The 19,860-nt window shown below is 52.0% G+C and overlaps 1 protein-coding gene across 2 annotated transcripts in view; it reads right to left on the bottom strand.

Annotated features, from left to right (window-relative positions):
• RYR1 (ryanodine receptor 1) overlaps window positions 1-19,860 on the bottom strand; it is a 126,399-nt gene that overhangs the window by 87,693 nt on the left and 18,846 nt on the right. For both annotated transcript variants that reach the window (XM_068993321.1, XM_068993320.1), the window contains exons 16-31: window positions 19,693-19,811; window positions 18,696-18,829; window positions 17,978-18,219; window positions 17,266-17,458; window positions 16,100-16,316; window positions 13,530-13,634; window positions 13,235-13,338; window positions 12,294-12,377; window positions 11,027-11,334; window positions 10,062-10,264; window positions 8,963-9,137; window positions 8,582-8,790; window positions 3,336-3,730; window positions 1,991-2,123; window positions 893-1,053; window positions 130-295 (exon numbers count right to left, since the gene is read on the bottom strand). In XM_068993321.1, the coding sequence (XP_068849422.1) occupies window positions 130-295; window positions 893-1,053; window positions 1,991-2,123; window positions 3,336-3,730; window positions 8,582-8,790; window positions 8,963-9,137; window positions 10,062-10,264; window positions 11,027-11,334; window positions 12,294-12,377; window positions 13,235-13,338; window positions 13,530-13,634; window positions 16,100-16,316; window positions 17,266-17,458; window positions 17,978-18,219; window positions 18,696-18,829; window positions 19,693-19,811 (2,948 nt within the window). The remainder of the gene's footprint in view (window positions 1-129; window positions 296-892; window positions 1,054-1,990; window positions 2,124-3,335; window positions 3,731-8,581; window positions 8,791-8,962; window positions 9,138-10,061; window positions 10,265-11,026; window positions 11,335-12,293; window positions 12,378-13,234; window positions 13,339-13,529; window positions 13,635-16,099; window positions 16,317-17,265; window positions 17,459-17,977; window positions 18,220-18,695; window positions 18,830-19,692; window positions 19,812-19,860) is intronic.

The raw sequence follows: 19,860 nt of genomic DNA, 5'->3' as shown, positions 1-19,860 counted from the left end.
TAATACAGCTCTGGCCTGTCGTGAGGTTGTTTCTGTCCTGTCTCCCTAGGGTCTGTCCTCTCGGTGGGCTGTCCTGGGATGCTAGATCATGAGGATGCTATTGCTAAGATGCTGAGGGGCTGGGCTCACCTGGAAAAAGGTGTTGCTCTCTTTGCCGTTGGCAGTAAAGGTCATTAGGCCAGTGGCCAAGTCCACCAAGCAGCCAATGATAAGGTCCGTGTGGCTGATCCGGCCCTGCTGCCCAGGGCTCAGGAAGTCTCCACCCCACACCATGTAGCAGTTACTGCACTTGAGGCTGGAGGACACAGAAGTGGTCAGCACACTGATCCCCAGGCATTCTGAACCCCTGGACACCCCCTCTCCCGAGCTCCCAGAATACCAGGACTCAGAGTCCTACCCCCAAACACCCACCACCTGCAGACCTGAGCACTGAAACCCCTCACCCCAGACCCTGAGCCCCTCGGAGCTAGAATTCTTAGGAGCTGGTGGTAGATTCTGGAAGGAGAAGAAGGAAAGGGAGCAGAAGGAGAGAACAGAGAAAGGAGGTAACCTAGAAAGAGGATGGCAAGATGGGAAAGGAGGGGACTTCCCTGGCGGTCCAGTGGTTAAGAATCCGCCTTCCATTGCAGGGGTTGTGGGTTCGATCCCTGGTCAGGGAACTAAAATCCCACATACCGTGGGGCAAACTAAGCCGCACACTGCAACCCAAGAAAGCTTTGCGCACTGCAGTGAAGACCCAGAGCAGCCAAAATTTACCAAAAAAAAAAAAAAAGGAGGAGGAGGGAAAACTCAGAGTAGGAGCCATGGGGAGGAAGATAAGCAGGAGGAGAGGAGGGAAGGAAAGGGCGGTGCCCAGCGTGCCTGCCCCCCACAGCCCCACCCCTGCCCACACCTGCTGTGGATGTTGCCTTGCTCGTCTCCCATGGTCACTGTCACTGCCCGGACCTTGCTGAGGTCGAAGTTCATGTCGTGCTGGTGGTAGTCAGGGGTGACCCAGCCCACCCACACGCAGCTGGGCTCCTGGCCGGCAAAGACCCTCACAGAGTAATAGTACTGGAGAAGCAAAGGGGGGACCAGCAGTCAGTGGGCTTCCCTGGGACTCTTAGTTGGTTTCCCTGGATTCTCAGTGTGCTCTGGGGGTTTGACAAGAAATTACTGCATTTGAGACCCTCTCTTTCTGTATCTACTGATGTATTTCTAGATCTGGGAAACTTTTGAGACAGTTTTGTGATACCCTCAAATTTGGGTCCCTCCCACCACTAGGCTATTTGTCTCAGAAAATATTCCAGATCTGGGGAATCCCAAAACTACATTGGGTTTGGGTGAACTCCAGGAGTTGGTGATGGACAGGGAGGCCTGGCATGCTGCAATTCATGGGGTCGCAAAGAGTCGGACACAACGGAGCGACTGAACTGAACTGAACTGAACTGAAAACTACATTGGGGTTATTGTGAATTCTGGCCCCCAGGAATATACTAGTGAAAGTGAAAGTGAAGTCGCTCAGTCGTGTCTGACTCTTTGAGACCCCATGGACTGTAGCCTAACAGGCTCCTCCATCCATGGGATTTTCCAGGCAAGAATACTGGAGTGGGTTGCCATTTTCTTCTCCAGGAGATCGTCCCAACCCAGGGATTGAACCCGGGTCTCCCACATTGTAGGCAGACGCTTTACCATCTGAGCCACTAGAATAGCTGTCAAATTTGGGGGCGGTGAGTTTTGTAAATGCAGATACTGGGGTCCTGAGTCTATGTTGGTTTATCCTTGGGATTTGGGGATCCCTGGGAGTTAGGTCAGCATGCCTCATGACTTCATTGTGTTCCCTGCAACTTTTAGGCCCTTAGCTATATGGAATTAGGGGTTCAACGGGTTTAAATTGATGTGTACTATACTTTGCGGTTTCCAGTAGGTACTGGGGTATCCCCAGATAAGGGCAATTACTGGGGATTATGGCATGGCATTTGGAAGTCTGCTGAGGGCCCTTGGTTCGCACCGTGGTGGTATTGAGGATGATCTCGGGGTCATCACGGTCGTCAGCAGGCACCACCTCATGAGGGAGTCGGGGCAGAGTGGGCGTGGCTGGTGGCTGGGTCATCATGGCGGCCTTCTTGGCCTTGAACAAGAACCTGGGGGTGAAGAGGAGAGGCTGTCATGAGGCTCACTCTCCAGCCCTGTCCCCCAGCCCTCCCGTCACAATGTTCACGCCTCCACATTCATCCTACATATATACGTACGTATGTGTGTGCGTGTGTGCATGCTCAGTCGTGTCCGACTCTTTGTGACCCAGTCCACGGGTCCTCTGTCCATGGGATTTCCCAGGCAAGAATACTGGAGTAGGCTGCCATTTCCTTCTCCAGGGGATCTTCCCCACCCAGGGATCAAACCCACGCCTCCCACATTGGCAGGCATCGGCAGGCGGATTCTTTACTGCTGAGCCACCAGGGAAGCCCCACATCCATCCTAACTACACCCCATTTCTGATACCCAAGGCCTCGCTTCTAGAGGGCTGAAATCCCAATTGCGTCAGGAGTGTCCACCTTGGAGGCTCTCTGTTTTCGGATGTCGGGTTACCCAGATTTAAAGGTGCCTCTGGGAACATGGAGGTTGCCTTGGGAAGCGTACAGTGGTCCTCCCAAGTCAGCATGTCTCATGCGGGTGCTAAAGGCATTTAGGAAAGGACAGCTCTTCCCTGTGGCACCGTCTTATACACTGAAGGCATGTGGGATCCCTGGAGCCCCCAGCAGGCAGTATGTCTCCTCAAAACTGTGACAACCCCAAATCTCCCATCATTTCCACACATCCCCTCAAGAGACACAGAAATACATCCCACTGAAAATCATTGCCACCATAGGGGAAAAGCAGATTTGGTTTCAATCCAAGTTTAATGCCCTTTGAGGGTCTCCCTTAAAGTTAGTTTTTTTGGGGGGGTATATTTGAGACACAGAAATGACCCCAATTTAGAAGACCAGTGGTGTTCATTGGAATGCCTTGGGGGCATAGATAACTTGACCAAGAATCTGAGGTCCCCTTTAGTGTTCACAGATAATGAAGTCCATTGGATGAAAAGCTTTGGGACCCAATAGGTACCCCCAAGGACAGTGGAGTTCTTCATAGATATAGTGGGGCATCCCGATTTTACATTCTCAAGGAAATTAGAGTATCCCAGAGAAATAATAGCCTTCACTTGAGACATAATAGGATCCCTCAGTAATCTGGGTCCACCTAGCACATATGGGGCCACTTTGGGATACAGTGGGATTTCTCAAGTTATTGAAGTTGCCTAACTTAGGGGTCCCAGGACAGACCCCAAACCTCACCCTGCCCCTCCCTTGACTCACCCTCTCTTCTTGTTCTTCTCTGTGGTAGCATCCTTCTCATTCTCCGCCCTGGCAGGCTGGGCCTCCACCCCAGCCTGGGCAGGACCCCCGGGTGTCCCCTCCTTGGCAGTTCCTTCCTTGTTCCCCTCAGCCTCGGCCCAGTGCCCCGCTGAGCGGCGCAGGTTTTCATAGTCGGGATCAGGTTCCGCTGCCCGGGCCTCATCCTCTGCAGGAGGCTGCAGGCCAGGGGGTGCCAGTGGGGTGGCCCCTGCGGTGCACCGGAAGTGCTGGTGGAACTGGACCGGAAGGCTCAGCCGGAGAAACAGCATCTCCACCAGACTGTTCTGGGAGCCCCAGGTGCGGTGGGTCAGGCGCAGGCAGGGGGGCGTATCCACGGTGCCGTCCACACGAGTCACCTGTCGGGGGAGCAGGAAGCGCTGAGCCAGCAGGTTGGGCTGGGCCATTGGTCCTAAACCTTATTACACACAGAGTCACCATTCGGCCTTAGAGCACCGTTTGAGAATCAGCCAGAGACTCACTCCTCTGGGTGGAGGAGCTCCTATGGGACGCACAGCCTGGCTGTGGGTGCATTCACCTTCTGTCTGTCTGGACACCTTTGTACATGAGCAGCCCTGGTCAGAAACTGGAATCACTCAGGGAGCTTTCAAAACCTGCCTGTGCACAGGATTCACCCCAGCCTAGGCCATCCATCCATCCACCCTTCTATCTACCCACCTATCCATTCATCCATCCATTCTTCCATCCATCCAACCATCTATCCACTGTTCCACCCACCCATCTATCTATCCACTCCACAAATATTTACTGAGCACCTACTGTGTGCCAGGCACTTTTCCAAGTGCTAGGAACACATCAGTGAACAGAACATGGGCCCCACCCTCGTGCTTTCTTATGGAGACCTCTTGGGGAGAGCAGCCCAGAAGGGTCAGAGTTTTTTTAAAGGTTCCCCAGATGAATTTTTGTTAAATTTGTCGTTTGTGGAAATACAACACTCAGAAGATGCATACATCATAAGTGCACAACACTGTGAGGTTCTGGAGAGACACGCCTGTGTCTCCCACACTCAGAAGGAGGAATGGACCACACGACCAGTCCCCCTGGAAGCCTCCTCAATGTCTCTCAAAGATAGTGAGGGAGTCTGATGAGGAAAATGCAGCAACCTGGCCTAAATAAGGGGCAGGAGCTGAGAGAGGGACAGGTGCCTGGCCTGTGAACCCAAAAGACATACTCAAATTTTCTGGAGACTCCATAAACAACTAGAGCAGTGCCCTTTCTTTGACGCCTCACCTCAAGTTGACCTCATCAAGGACCAATTGCCAAGACAGACCTCTGTGCTCCTTGTCAGCCAATGAATTCACTCCAAAACTGTGCAACCAAAACTGTCTGCAGAATCTTTTTCTCTCCTCTCTCTCCTTTCTCTCTTATAAATTCTGTCTGGAGACTTCCCTGGCGGTCCAGTGGTTAATTCTTTTTGCAATGCAGGGGACACAGTTTCGATCCCTGGTTGGGGAACTAAAATCCCAACTCTGTGTGTGTGTGTGTGTGCATGCTTAGTCATGTCTGACTCTTTGCAACCCCATAGACTGTAGCCCACCAGGCTCCTCTGTTCATGGGGTTCTTCAGGCAAGATTCCTAGAGTGGGTAGCCAGTCCCTTCGCCAGGGATCTTCCCAATACAAGGATCAAACCCTTGTTTCCTGCATTGCAGATGGATTCTTTCTGGTTTGAGCGGCCAGTTCAGTAAAATCCCACATGCCCTGAGGGCAACTAAGCCCACATGTGCAACTACAGAACCCACACTCTCTGGAGCCCACGCACCTCAACGAAGATCCCCCGTGCCACACGACACAGCCAATAAATAAATTAATTAATTTAAATAAACCCTGTTTTGCCTCTGCTCCTTGACGAGTCTACTGACCATCTTCCTCCTGTGATTTGTACGCTAAGTAACTAAATGTCTGATTATTCACTCACAGTAATGCCCTCCTGACTTAGCATACCAGAGTAGCATCCATCATCCTTGAAGTGCCTATAAATGGGGTCTTACAGTACGTGTTCTTTTGTGTCTGGCTTCTCTCAGTCAACATTATGTCTGTGAGATTCGTCTGTGTGGTCGTGGTTGGGTTAGTTGATTCATTCTCACTGCTCTCTAACGTTCTGTTCTTGGGGTTGAGAACACCATCTGGCAGTGGCAAGTATTGGGAGGTTCCTGTTGGGCTTCCCGGGGGGGCACTAGTGGTAAAGAACCTGCCTACCAATGCAGGAGATCTAAGAGACTTGGGTTCGATTCCTGGATCGGGAAGATCTCCTGGAGGAGGACATGGCAACCCACTCCAGTATTCTTGCCTGGAGAACCCCCATGGACAGAGGAGCCTGGAGGGCTACAGTCCTTAGGGTCACAAAGAGTTGGACATGACTGGAGTGACTTAGCACGCATGTCTACTCCACCATCCTCTCCCATCCCCGGCACCTCTCTAGTCTTCGTGGCCCCATTCTCTCTACCTACAACTCACTGTCAAAAGGAATCTTTCCAAAACTCAAATCTAGACTGGATAGTCCCCTGTTTAAAACCCTTTATTTAAGATGAAAAAAATAGAATAAAAGTCAGGGATGGGGGCATTCCCTGGTGGGCCAGTGGTTAGGACCTGGTGCTTTCACTACCAGGGCCTGGGTTTGATCCCTGGTTGGGGAACTAAAAGTCTGGAAGCTTTGAAGCTCAGCCGAAAAAGAAAAGAAAACACCCTTCTGTTTTCACATAGCCTAAAACGCTTCCCCACAAATTATTTATTAATTACAAAGGGAAACACACTAACTTGATGGTGGTAACGATAAACACAGAGTCAGAGTTAATATAATCAGCTGTAAGACATGTGCCATGGTGTGCCTCTCTTGAGATTCTGCAGCAAGCAGAACACAACGTCATTGCTATGATGTTCCTGCTAAGCATGTGTAACCTGAACCCAATCGTGAGGAGACATGCATGCATGCATGCTAAGTAGCTTCAATCCTGTCTGACTCTTTGTGACCCCATCGCAAAGAGTCAGACTGGACTGTAGCCCGCCAGGCTCCTCTGTCCATGGGATTCTCCAGGCCAGAACACTGGAGTGGGTTGCCAGGGCCTCCTCCAGATCTTCCCCACCCAGGGATCGAACCCAGGTCTCTTATGTCTCCTTGCATTGGCAGGCAGGTTTTTTCCCACCTGGGAAGCCGAGGAGACATGAGACCTACCCAAATTGAGGTATATTCTGCAAAATAACTGGTCTGCACCCTTCAAAAACACCAGTGTCATAAAAGACAATGAAAGACTCCAAAGCATTCTATATACATTAAAGAGACATAACAACTAACTGTAACGTGTAACCCTGGCTTGGATTTTGGACCAGAAAAATAAAAAGAGACATTATTACCACAATGAACACAGTTTGAATATGGATTATAAATTAGGTAATAATATGTATGGATGTTAAATTTCCCTATTTTCATATCTGCTGCTCTGTAAGAGTATAGCTTGTTCTGAAGAAATGCATATGGAAATATTTAGGGATAAAGAGGCAAGATGTCTCCAACTTATCTAAGTAATTCAGAAAAGAGAGAGAGTGTATGAGAGGGAGATTGGGGCTATGCCTAGGAAGAGAAAACTGATTATCAGAAGAAGAGTCATATGCCCCAGGTCACAAAACAGGGAAAAGGCCAACTCAAGGCCTGTCTGATTATAAAGTACCAGCTGAAGCTCAGCCATGTGGAATTCAAGTTCTTCCCAGGTTGAGAAAAGGACCATCACTTTGGCCTATATGGAGTTTTTATGGTCAGAATATGACACGGAGTTTAACCTTGAGAAAGAAAGACATTAGGGTCTAAAAATTAGGATACTCAGATTAATGAAGAGTTACTAAAAAATAAGTAACCCCTGGGACTTCCCTGGTGGTCCAGTGGTAAGGAACCCACCTTCCAATGCAGGAGACATGGATTCAGTCCCTTAATTCCCTGGTCAGGGAATTAAGATTCCACATGCAATGGGGTAACTAAGCCTGAGTGCCACAACCAGAGAAGCTTATGTGCCTCAACAAAGACCGAGCACAGCCCCTCCCCCAAAACAAGTAACCGCCCCCAAAAAACCACCCTAGATAACAGTTAGTAAGGAAGGTGCCGAAATGTGTCCAGGGATTTATATTTCTTTAAGCCTTATTGTTGGGTCACCAGTGGAGCCACAGGAGACATGAGTTCAATTCCTGGGATGGGAAGATCCCCTGGCGGAGGGCATGGCAACCTACTCCAGTATTCTTGCCTGGAGAATCCCACGGACAGAGGAGCCTGGCAGGCTACAGTCCATAGGGTCGCAGAGTTGGACACGACTGAAGTGACTTAAGCATCAAGCAGAAACCCTTGGTAGGATCAAATTGTTATAAGAGCTGAAAATTTCCAGTGAGGTCATCTAATTCAGCTTCTCTTTCCTCCCTTCCCCCATTTTGTAGGCAAGCTACCTGGAGCTCAGAAAGGTGTGTTTTTGCCAAGGTTATACCCTACAATTAAAATTACCTAAATTAAAAGACACTTGCTCCTTGGAAGAAAAGCTATGACCAACCTAGACAGCATACTGAAAAGCAGAGACATTTCTTTGCCAACAAATGTCCGTCTAGTAAAAGCTATGGTTTTGCCAGTAATCACGTATGGATGTGAGAACTGGAGTATAAAGAAAGCTGAGCACCGAAGAATTGATGTTTTTGAACTGTGGTGTTGGAGAAGACTCTTGAGGGTCCCTTGGACTGCAAGGAGATCCAACCAGTCAATCCCAAAGGAGATCAGCCCTGAATATTTATTGGAAGGACTGATGCTGAAGCTGAAACTCCAATACTTTGGCCACCTGCTGTGAAGAACTGACTCATTGGAAAAGACCCTGATACTGGGAAAGGTTGAAGGAAGGAGGAGAAGGGGCCGACAGAGAATGAGATGGTTGGATGGCATCACCACCTTGATGTACATGAGTTTGAGCAAGCTCCAGAAGTTGGTGATGGACAGGGAAGCCTGGCGTACTGCAGTCCATGGGGTCGCCAAGAGTTTGGCATGACACAGCGACTGAACTGATACCCTGCAAGGCAGCCCTGGGAGTCCACCATCCTGACACTCACTTCTACAAGGTTTGTGGTCTAACATATTAATGGCAGATGAAGAGAAGCTTGGGGAAGAGAACCATGGCGAGAATGAGGTGTGGGAGCAGATCTGAGGGTGTTGAGTGGGGTCGGTCCTCACCTCATAGTGCGGGTGCTCAGGAGGCACGGCCTCAAATTGAGGAAGGCCTTTGCTGAACCAGGTAGTGACCGGCCGCTGCATGTTGATGGCAAATGGCTCAAAACCTTCCTGGAGGCCACAGATGGCAAAGAACCGCAGGGAGCTCACGTCCTGGCCCAGGTTCAGGTGACCCACCTGGCCAGGTCCCAAGCTGCACACAGGCAGGAAGCCTGGTGGGAGAGGATAGATGGGCAGGGGTGAGGATACGTGGGCAAGGCAGGGGCAGCCATGGGGAGGATGCGCGTGGAAAGAGGGGATGGAAGAGCGGGGGACTGGAGGGGGCGGTGTAGGGTCAGGTGAGATGGAAGAAAACCAGAGAGGGGCCCCGAGGCCGGCCCTCACCATCCCCAATCTCGATATCACGGAAGGCTGTTTCTGAGCCGGAATCGGACATGAGGACCTCGCCGTTGAGGGTGAAGATGATGGTGTTCTCCGTGAGGTCGATCATGCAGCCCACGACGTCTCCCGACTGCCAGGGACGCCCAAACGGTTCACTGCCCAGGTGCCAGCGCTGACCCTGTGAGGAGGTGAGGGGGAGACGTGGTGTGAGAGACATACAGAGAAATGGAGAGATATGGGAGCGAGGGGAGACAGGTCAAGACACACACGCAAGGCATCAGGTCCAGTGCATGGGGGACAGAGGAAGGGTCAGCCCCACAGCGTCCCCCTTCTTTCCATCCATTGTCCTTGGAAGGTAAGGGTCAGGCGTTCATGCTTTCCCTTCCCAGCCATCTCTCTATCTCATCCCTTTTGCCTGGGTTCTCTGTTGTTTTCATGACTGGGACTGTAAAGGCCACCCAGGTGGTCTTGGAGGGTTGGGGGAAGCAGAAAGTAGAGGAATGGAAAGGAAAAACTAACTATCAATGTCCCCCATATGTACTCATCTATACCCATATGCCCCAGAACAGATACATGAATAATGAGATGGATAGATGGATGGGAAGCAGGTGTATGGCTGGATGGAAGAATGAAATGAAAGCTGAGAGTCTACCTGCGTTGACGGAGGGAAGGAAGAAAGTACAGACAGACACATAGGTCTGTGTGGGTGGTGGATAAATAGATGACGTCTGTATGCATTAGATTATTGGATAGATGAATGGATAAATGAAACATTAAATTATTAGATAGATGAATGAATAAATGGAATCACAAATTAGTTAAAAAAGGTGAATGGCTGAACTGACAACTACCTGAATAGATGGAAACGTGGATGCCTAAGTGATTCTTTGGACAGACGAGGAGATGGATGGATGAAATGACAGATGGATGGTTGGATAGAGAGATGGATGTGGACAGATATATGCACGGACAGAGGTCAGATTCAAAGGTAGATTCAGGGATGGGCGGACAGAGTGAGACACAGATAGAGAGGCAGGGCTAGAGTGCATGAGTGTTGGAAGGATCACAGAGCCTGGCAGAGCGGAGCCAGGGAGCTACCCACGCGGTGCCCGTTGAAGACATAGGACAGGTCATCCGCTCCCAGCTCCACGTCTGGGCGCAGCTCGGGCCTCGCCCAGCCCACTCGCATCTCGCCGGTGGTGACCGCCTCGAACTCGAAGTACCAGCGGCCACTCTGCACCACATAGGATTTCTCTGCCCGGAAGATGCGCACCCGGTCCCAGCGAGACTGGCTCTCCACCTGACCTGCATGTGGGGCCAGGCAGAGTAAGAGAGGCTGGGTTGGTGGGGGAGATCAGGAGAGGTAAGGGTCTTGGGGGGCTGGGGGGAAAGGGACAGCTTTTGGTGTTAGAGAAGAACTGGAGACTCTCAGAGCAGTCACAGAGAAGTAGGAGGGACCTACTGAGACTTCTCCTCTGTCCCTCTAGCAGTCAAGAGTTTCAGAGAGGAACTAGGAATAGAGACATGGAGGGAGAAAGTTGGGTCGGTCACGGTCGTGGTCTGCGGTGAAGGGTCAAGATTAAGGTCGATGTTAAGAAACAAGGGCTGAAAGCAGGATCGGGGAGAGGGAGTCAGAATCAGGGTCAGGGAGGGGGACAGAAATTGGAGTTGGGGGCAGGGGTTGAGGCAGGGGTCAGGGGTCAGTGATAGGTCAGCGGTCAAGTTAGGAGTAGTGCTTAGAGGCTCTCTGAGTGCTTGGTTGGGTGGCTCCACATTGTAGACATAGTCCAGAGGTTAGGGGTCAGGGATCAGAGCTGGGGGTCAGGAACTGGAGTCAGGGGTCAGGGTCAGAGTTCACTGGGTTCCTGGGCTGGCTGCTCAGTTGCTGCAGCCATAGCCCAGGCAGAGCTTGAGTTGAGGTCAGTGGTCAAGATCGGGTTCAGGCTCAGGGACAGAGTGTCATGGTTGGGAAGATGTCAGTGTTACAGATGTAGCCCACTGAGGGGCTGAGTTGGGTCAGAGACTGGAGTCCAGGGGCGAGGTCAGGGGCCTGCGGTCAGCACTCACTGGGCTCCTGGTCGGGCGGCTCGATGTTGTAGCCGTAGCCCAGCAGGGTGCGCACGGCCTGGCAGAGGCTGTCGCGGTTGCTGCGCTTGGTGGCCTCATCCAGCAGGCGGTAGGGCACGAGGCGAGGGTTCCGGCGGGCAGGGATGTCCTGCACGGCACTGTAGCTCCAGCCCTGGGCCACTCGGTCTCGGGCCCATACGTTGTGCCCGTTCTCCGCCAGCCGGTCCACCAGCGTGGTCTGCGCGGGCGTCAGCCTCACATGGCTCAGGTCCAGCGGTGCCGGCTTGTACCCGTTGCTCATCATGTACCTGCGGGTGGCGGTGGGGAGCCAGTGGGACGAGACCCTCGCCTCCAATACTGGGCTCTGTGCCACGGGACCCCTGACCTCTGACCCTGGTCCTTAGGATCCCATGATCTTTGAAACTTTTGACCTTTGATCTCTGACAGCAGCGTTCTTTTTCAATACATTCATTTATTTATTTGGCTGCGTGGGGTAGCATGCAGGATCTTTAGTTTTGGTGGGCAAACTCAGTTGTGACATGTGGGATCTAGTTCTCTGATCAGGGGTCAAAGCCAGGCCCCCTGCATTGGGGGCATGAAGTCTCAGCCACTGGACCACCAGGGAACTCCCATCTGACATCAAGGTTCTCAAATAAACTTACCTGACCTCAGACCCCAGGATCCTGTGACCCTAGCAAGGGCTTTGACTTCACTGACCTCTGGCCTCTGTGACCCTTTCATCTTGATCTTGGGAGCCTCCTCTCTGGTCCTGGGGTGCTCTGACCTCTCACCTCTGACTTGGAGGCTTCTTACCTCTGATTCCAGGACCCTATCATTTCAAACTGGAGTCCTTGACTTTTCAACCTTGGCATCTATCCCCAGGACCTCTGACCTCTCATCTATCATTTCAGGATCCCTTACTGACAACTCTAGCAATTTATCACCTCTTTCCATTGACCCTGCATCTCTAAACTCAGAGACACAACTTCTGCTCTCTCATTTTCCCAACTCCATGGAGACTCTGACCCTGAGTCTAACTCATTCCCACTCTCTCAGGAACTCCTAATTGCGTTCTCAACTGCCTAGGACGCTCACCACTGACCCTACAGCCCTGATCCCTGGTCCTACGACCTCCACCCCAACCCATGGCCCCTTTGTCTCTGACCTCAGCCTCACCATTCCAGCTCTCGATCACTCCAGCCCTCACCGTGGGATCCCCAGCCCCCTACTCTATTCCCCAGGTGGGGTCCAGGTCACCCACACTCACGTCTTGGGGAGCTTCGTCTTCTTCAGGTTGTCCTCCGCCTTCTCGTCCGCCATGCCCACGTGGCAGCCCAGCGCCAGTAGAGTCCTGGGGCAGGGGGTGGGGCCAGGGGAGCGGGTCACCCCACATGGCCACCCTGTCCCTAGCCTCCCCTCCCCCAGCCCAGCTCCCCTCCTCCCCCGGCCCCTGTCAGCGCTGACTCTGGGTCACCAGCTCCCTCCCTGTCTCCTGCTCTGGTTTTCTGGGTGTTTGTCCCATCTCTCTGCCTCTCTGCCTCTGTCTCTCCCTGTGTCTCTGTCTCTGTATTTCTTTGATTGTGTTCTTTTCCTCTCTGCTTCTTTCCTTGTCTCTTTCTCTTTCTTCCACTTACTGCGCATCTTTATTTAGCAAGGGGAACCATTTTAAATAATAGTAATTTAAAAAATTTTGTTTTCCAGTGTATACACAGCTAGTGCAGAGAAACGCTTGTCTTTAAGTTATTTATTCACTTGTCATTCATTTGGGCAGCACTGGGTCTTCGCTGCTGCACAGGCCCTTCTCTAGTTGCGGTGCACAGGCTCCTCACAGCGGTGGCATCTCTTGCTGCAGAACCCAGGCTCTAGGGCACTCAGCCTTTTGTAGCTGCAGTGTGTGGGCTCAGTAGTTGTGGCACACAGGCATATTTGCCCTGCAGCATGTGGAATCCTCCCGGACCAGGGATTGAACCCGTGTCCTCCACCTTGGCAGGCGATTCTTAACCACCAGGGAAGTCCTGAGCTTCTCTCTTTATGCCTCTCTCTCTTACTCACCCTCTGTCAGTTTCACAGTCCCCACCTCCCACTCCCTGTGTGGCTCTTTTATCTCTCTCTCTCTCTCTCTCAGTCTCTGTCTCACTCTCCCTGTTTCCCTGTGCCCTTCTGCCCAGCGGCCAGGCCCAGGGCCCTGTTCCCCAGTCCCCTCCTCACTTGAGCGTCTCCCCCGACATCTGCAGGTTGTAGTTCCTCTCAGGCTCCGGTAGGCTGTGAAAATCCACGAGGCAGGGGTGCAGTCTCTTATTGTCATCCCGAACCTGGAGAAACCCCAGAGTCACTCCTGGGCTCCTCTTCCCTCCCCAGCACTCCCAGACTGTGACCTCTGACCTCTTACCCCTCGTTCTGCCACTTGAAACCCAAGGAGCCCTCCAACCCCGGGCCCCTCCCCAATAGCAAGCGGTTCTCACTCCTCCATAGCCAGTTTAGCCTCTCTCCCCTGTCCACTCACCGGGCCATAGGTCCAGCCCTGCTCGATGCGAGTCAGTGCCCAGAGTTCATGGATGTTCTCGGCCAGCTTCTCCCGAATACGCTCCAGATGGGGAGGAAGGACAATCTGGGGGCAGGGGACATCCGTGAGGTCCCTGAGTTCCCTCCACCCCGCGCCATAAATAGTCTTCCGAAGAACACGCACCAGCTCTGGACAGTTTACCAGGGAGCTCTTTTGACCTTTCCTGCCATCCAAGCCCTGCTCCCCATCCCCTCGTCCTGCCTCCAGGATGGATGCTCAGGACTTGACATCCTCAGAATCAAGCAATTATCTGGGGATGAGTCTGTTTCCCACTGTGGACTGGGAGCTCCGTGAGGGCAGAGCTGAGGCTGTGTCTGTCTCCAGCATTTCCCCAGCCCTGCCAGCCCAGAGAAGATGCTCTGGAGATGTTTGCTGAATGAACAGATGGGTCTCTTTCCTTCTCTGTACAATGAAAACTGGAACAATGTTAACTCATACCATTGGGCTGGCCAGAAAGTTCGTTCTGATTTTTCCATAGGATCATATGAAAAAACTTGAACAGACTTCTTGGCCAACACAATACTTACTTTATATGAGTTCAGGGAAATCATCTACATAAGCTACTAAATGTTATATACAGTAGCCCCTCTAACAATGCAGGCTTGAACTGCATGGATTTTTTTCAGTAAATATAGTACCTGTATTTTCATTGTGTGTGTGTATGTGTGTGTGTGTGTGTGTGTGTGTGTGTGTGTGTGTGTGTGCTCAATCATGTCTGAATCTTTGCAACCCCACGAACTGTAGCCTGCCAGGCTCCTCTGTCCATGGCATTTTCCAGGCAAGAATACTGGAGTGGGTTGCCATTTCCTACTCCAGCAGATCTTCCCAACCCAGGGATCGAACCCGTGCCTTGAGTCTCCTGCATTGGCAGGAGGATTCTTTATCACTGCATCATCTGGGAAGCCCCATGTTTTCATTTTACAGGTCTCTAATTAACTCAAGGTAGGGAAAAGTTTGTGTTTGATTGAGATCACAATATGTGGAATCAAAAGAAGAGGGGTTTGGGTCATCCTATCCCAACTGTTTCAGCTTCCTGCTCTTTAATGTGTCATTTACCAGCTCTTTCGTATCTAAGACAGAAATAGTAGTACTGGGGCTTTCAACTGTGCTGGGGTTGGGCCCCTAAACCCCCTGCACTGTCCAAGGATCAACTGTAGTTTGTATAAATACCCGGCACATAGTTGGACCAGGTTGGGTTGTGAGGGGAGGAGTGGGGAGGGGATGTCCAGGAGACTAAGTGGACAGCTCTTGAGGCTGACCGGTGGGGGAGGGGAAGGGAGACATCCAGGCCCGGCTACAGGGGGTTGGCAGGTTGATCTGCCATAACATTACTACTGCCCATAATGACAGGGCTTCCCTGATAGCTCGCTGGTAAAGAATCACCTGCAATGCAGGAGACCCTGGTTCAATTCCTGGGTCGAGAAGATCTGCTGGAGAAGGGATAAGCTACCCACTCCGGTATTCTTGGGCTTCCCTTGTGGCTCAGCTGGTAAAGAATTTGTCTGCAATGTGGGAGACCTGTGTTCAATCCCTGGGTTGGGAAGATCCCCTGGAAAAGGGAAAGGCTACCCACTCCATACTGGCCTGGAGAACTCCATGGGCTGTACAGTGCATGGGGTCACAAAGAGCTGGACACGACTGAGTGGCTTTCACTCACTCACTTTACCCATAATGACAATAACTCAATTGAGGACTTAACATTTTCTTAGGACCATGCTAAGCACTTCACATACATTAATTCATCTAAACTTCACAACCACGCTACAGGTGCATTCTCTCATTCTCCCCTTTTCCTCACAGGTGAGGGAACCAAGGCGCAGAGAAGTGAAGTCGCATGCCCACAGTGACATGCTGAAAGTCAGACCCTCGTGATCAGGCTCTTAAACATGACTTAGAGGAACACACTTGGTGGGAAGGGTGGGGAGCTCAGGTTGGGATAAGAGGAATGGGGGAGGCCTGGAATAGAAAAGATGCTCCACAAATCGTGCTGGATATGATCACAGGCTTTGGGACCAGAACGCCTGAGTTCAAATCAGCTGTGTGACTTGCATGACCTGCTCGACCTCTCTAGGCCTCACTTTCCTCGACTGTATATTGGGGCAACAATAGTCCTTTCTTTTATTACATATTTATTTTTACTGATTTATTTGGCTGCACCAGGTCTTAATTGCAGCATGCAGGATCTTCTATGTTCATCACGGCATACAGGATCTTTAGTTGCGGCATGTGGGATCTAGTTCCCTGACCAGGGATCGAGCCCAGACCCCCTGTGTTGGGAGCGCAGAGCCTTAGCCACCAGGGAAGTCCCAATAATAGTCCTTTCTTTATGGGGCTATCGTGAGGACCCCCTGAAACTGAGATTCTGCCTGGAGAGATTCCTTTGCCTTCCTCCTGCCTCAGTTTCCCCATCTGTCAAACAACAAGGTCCCCAGCTTCCAGCTCAGCTGCCCACCCCACTGACTCCTAAGGGAGTCTGCCACTCCAGGAAACCCTTAAAGAGCAGGCAGTACCTGGACAGTGTCCACAGGGCAGGGCACAAAGTCGGTGTGTGAGAGGCAGCGGCTGGGGCCCACCAGGTGGGGCCCCCGTGGCCCTTCCCGCCGATACTCCTTGATGGGTTCCAGATGGAGTCGCTCTCGTGGGAGCACAGCCTCGTGGCAAGGGGCATAGCCAGGAGGAGGGAGGAACTTGAATTCTCCATGGCGGCCACCAAGGAGGAACCGCACTCTAGATGGGAGAGTGGGGTCACTAGTGAGGGCAGTTTACCGAGCAGAGTCTATACTCAGGGAGGGGAAGGGAGCAATCCTGGAATTGGTGGGAGGTGCTGGGTTGACTTGAGGTCAGTGGACAGTCATAGGGTCATGGAGGTGATTTTGGGAATCAGGAAAGTCTAAGGTCAAAGAAACTGTCAGAAGGCAATAGGAATTGTTAGAAAGTCAAAAAAAACTAAAGTGGGGGCCAGGTCACTAAGGAGTTAATCCACATCACAGGAAGGTCCTTTGGAGGAGGTCCTGGGTCAATAGAGCATTTAGAGATACCAGAAGGTTTGGGGGAGACCAAGAAGAAGGTCATCCTGAAGTCACTGAGACTTTCAAGGTGTTACCTTGAGAAATCACAATTACCACTGAAATTGTGAGAAGTCACACACAGAGCTCGGGGTCATTGGGAAAACACTGGGCTACTGAGAAGTCTTTGAAATAACTGTGGTCATTGAAGGGTAGCTGGGAGATTATGGAGCTCTTAGAGTATCACTGAGCGACGCGGGGGGTCATTGAGGAGTTAAGAACATGGAGTCACTGGGAGAGTCCAAGGTCATTGGGAGGCTTTTTGGTCACTAGAAGATCATCGTTCGGATTTTGAAATCATTTGGAGGTCATTGGAATGGCATAGAATAATTGGGAGGGTCAGAGCTTCATTTGGGAGGTCACTGGGAGAAACTTTTTAATCATTAGAAGGTCACAGTGAAATTTGGGGACATGGAGATTGGGGAGAAGCGGAGGTCACTGGGAGAACATGGAGAGTATCACTATGACCCTCACACAGGGGTCTGGCCCGTCGGTCCTGAGGGTAGGCCACTGGGTTCTGGCCCCATAGCAGGCCATGGCATGCCTGCAGAAGCCGCCTTAGGACAGGCCCTGGTCTGGAGACTGGCAAGGGGGCAGGGATGAGTCCTTACTTGACACCAGCCGAAAAGCTGACAACAGGGAAGAAGAGTCCATCAAGGTTGAAGGCCTCGAAGACCCCCTGCACGGGACAGCCATTGATGCGAAAAGAGATGGACGGCACACTGAGGTCCAGGCAGCAGCTGACCACGTCTTCGGGGGCCAGGAGGTGCTGCCCGGGGGAAGTGACCAGGCGTGGCACGTGTCCTGCACCGGGATCACCGGGAAGAAGTCAGAAGTCAGAGGTCCAGCAGAACCAGTGGACTCAGGAGACAAGGGTAGACATTAGAGGATCCAATGGGATTTAGGATCTCCAAGGTCAAGTGCTCTTAGAGATTAGGGGCAGAGGTCAAGTTTCCTCTGAGGTTAGGTTCCTGAGAGGTGTAGGAGTCAGAGATTAAAGCTGTCCTAGAGTCAGGATTCTGGAATCATTGGGGTCAGAAGTCAAAGATCAGAGGTCATAATAATTGGGGCAGTTTTCTAGGATCTCTCAGGTCAGAGATCAGACTTCCTCTGGGATCAGAGTTCTGGGGCTTATGAAGAAACAGGTGAGGGCCAAGATTCTGGAAGCTCTAGGGTTAAGGTCTTGGAAAATGAGGAGTAAAGGGGTCAAAGTTAGCTTGTTTGGGGGTCAAGATCCCAAGAACCCCAAGGTGTGCAGTGAGACCCTTAGAAACCCTGGGGTCAATGGTCAGGGTTGAGGGTCCCCTAGAAGGGTCCAGGTACCTGTCCAGAGGTGCAGCCCGTCAAAGCCGTAGGAATAGAGGTCATCGCCGACCCCGTTGCCGCCCCAGCCCTCGCCGCCCCCGGGGTAGGGGCTGTAGCCCTCAGTGAGGGCCCAGCCCACCCTCAGGTGGGTGGCCTGAGCCGTCAGGAATGGAACCACCTCGTCCACCATCACCTCAAAGTACCATTTGAGGTACTGTGTGGTGCCCTCTGCTCGGCCCACAAAGATGTTGGGGCGGATGCTACAGGAGAGACAGAACAGGAGAGGAGGGTGAGGAAAGATGGAGAGGAGAGCCAGGCTGGTGGGGGGCGGGAAGGGAAGGGAGAAAGACCAAGAGATCCATACCCAAGAAAAATAGAAAAGCAGAGACATGCAGACAGAGAGCAACAGACAGAGAGAGACACACACAGAGAGAAAGCAGAGAGAGGGAGAGCATCAAAGGACAGAGAAGAGAGAGGTGGAAGAGAGCCCAGGAGAAAGAGATGGAGGAGGAATAGAGAGAGACAGACAGAGGAAGACAGAAAGAGAGGAAGAGACAGAGGCAGAAACGGAGCAGGGAGAGAGGACAAGAGGTGTGAGAAGCCAGGATGACCTGGGGACAGCAGTGGGGACCGGTGTCAAGTCCCAGGGTCGGGGGTGGAGGAAGGCCCACCCACCCGGGAGTCAGGGAGGGGCTTGAGAGGCTCTGAGCCCTGGAGTCAGGAGTTGGGGCCAGACCTGGTAACGTAGTTGATGAGGTTTGTCTGCAGCAGAAGCTCGCGGCCAGGGAGCAAGTTCTCAGTGATGAGGTCTTGGTTGGAGCGCACGGCCACACCATTGCACACACACAGGGAACATAGCACATCCAGCACCTGGAGGTCAAGGTCAGAGGTCAGGGTGTGAGGGCACCAGAGAAGCGAGGGAGGTGGGTCTATGGGAGACACAGGATGGGATACCAGAAGGATGACGCGCCAGGATGGGAGATAGAGATTTGCACTGAGAAGAGGTGATGTAAGTGGGAGGTCAGGAATCACTGAGAGAGATTGGGGTCAAAGGGAAAGGTCAGGCGAGAAGCGAGGGGCCATCTGAGTTGGGATAAGACATCAGCAATGTAAGGAAGGGGAGACTGCAGTAACAGGTGAGAGGTCAGGGGAAGAGTGAAAGGGTCAGTGAGGGGAAGAGCGCAGGGACCCAGATGAGGCTTTTAGATTAGTGGAGTGTCTTCAGGGCCCAGGTGGATGACGGAAACATGTGAGGGGTGGCGGTAGTTTAGTGGTTTAGGCACTAAGTCTTTTTTGACTCTTGGGACCCCATGGCTGGCTCCTCTATCCATGGAATTTCCCAGGCAGCAATACTGAAGCGGGTTGCCATTTCCTCCTCCAGGGGAATCTTCCCAACTCAGGGATCAAACCCTTATCTCCTGCATTGCAGTCGAGTATCTGAGATGGTTAGAAATAATTCTAGGGGAACCAGTAGCACTTGTGGCAAAATGGAGGGTATCTGTGCAGCTCCCACTGAAGACTACAAAATCAGAAACTGAATAAACTGCTTCAAAGATCTAATGAAGCATCTGATGTGGCACAGAGTTCATTTAAGAACCACAAGTTGAAGACTCGGTATTGAGATGGAAGCTTATAGCAGGAGAGTCCAGGTAAGAGATAAACGGGGGAAGGGGGGCAATTTGAGGGCCATAGGGAAAGGTCAGGGTTCAGAATTCAGGGGATGAGGGGCCAACCTTGTGGTTCCTCCCATGCTTGTCCAGGAGGGAGATGATGGACTTGATGTGGTTCTCTTGGATGATGTTTAGGACTTCCGGACTCTCAATCAGGACACAGTACAGCACCTCCAGGATCCCTGCGCAGGGGCCCGCATGAGAGGCGACACAGATGCAGCCCTCCCCTCG

The sequence above is a fragment of the Capricornis sumatraensis genome, chromosome 20 (genome assembly GCF_032405125.1).
Source record: "Capricornis sumatraensis isolate serow.1 chromosome 20, serow.2, whole genome shotgun sequence".
NCBI classification, from domain to species: domain Eukaryota; kingdom Metazoa; phylum Chordata; class Mammalia; order Artiodactyla; family Bovidae; genus Capricornis; species Capricornis sumatraensis.
This window is presented reverse-complemented; position numbering and strand designations above follow the sequence as displayed.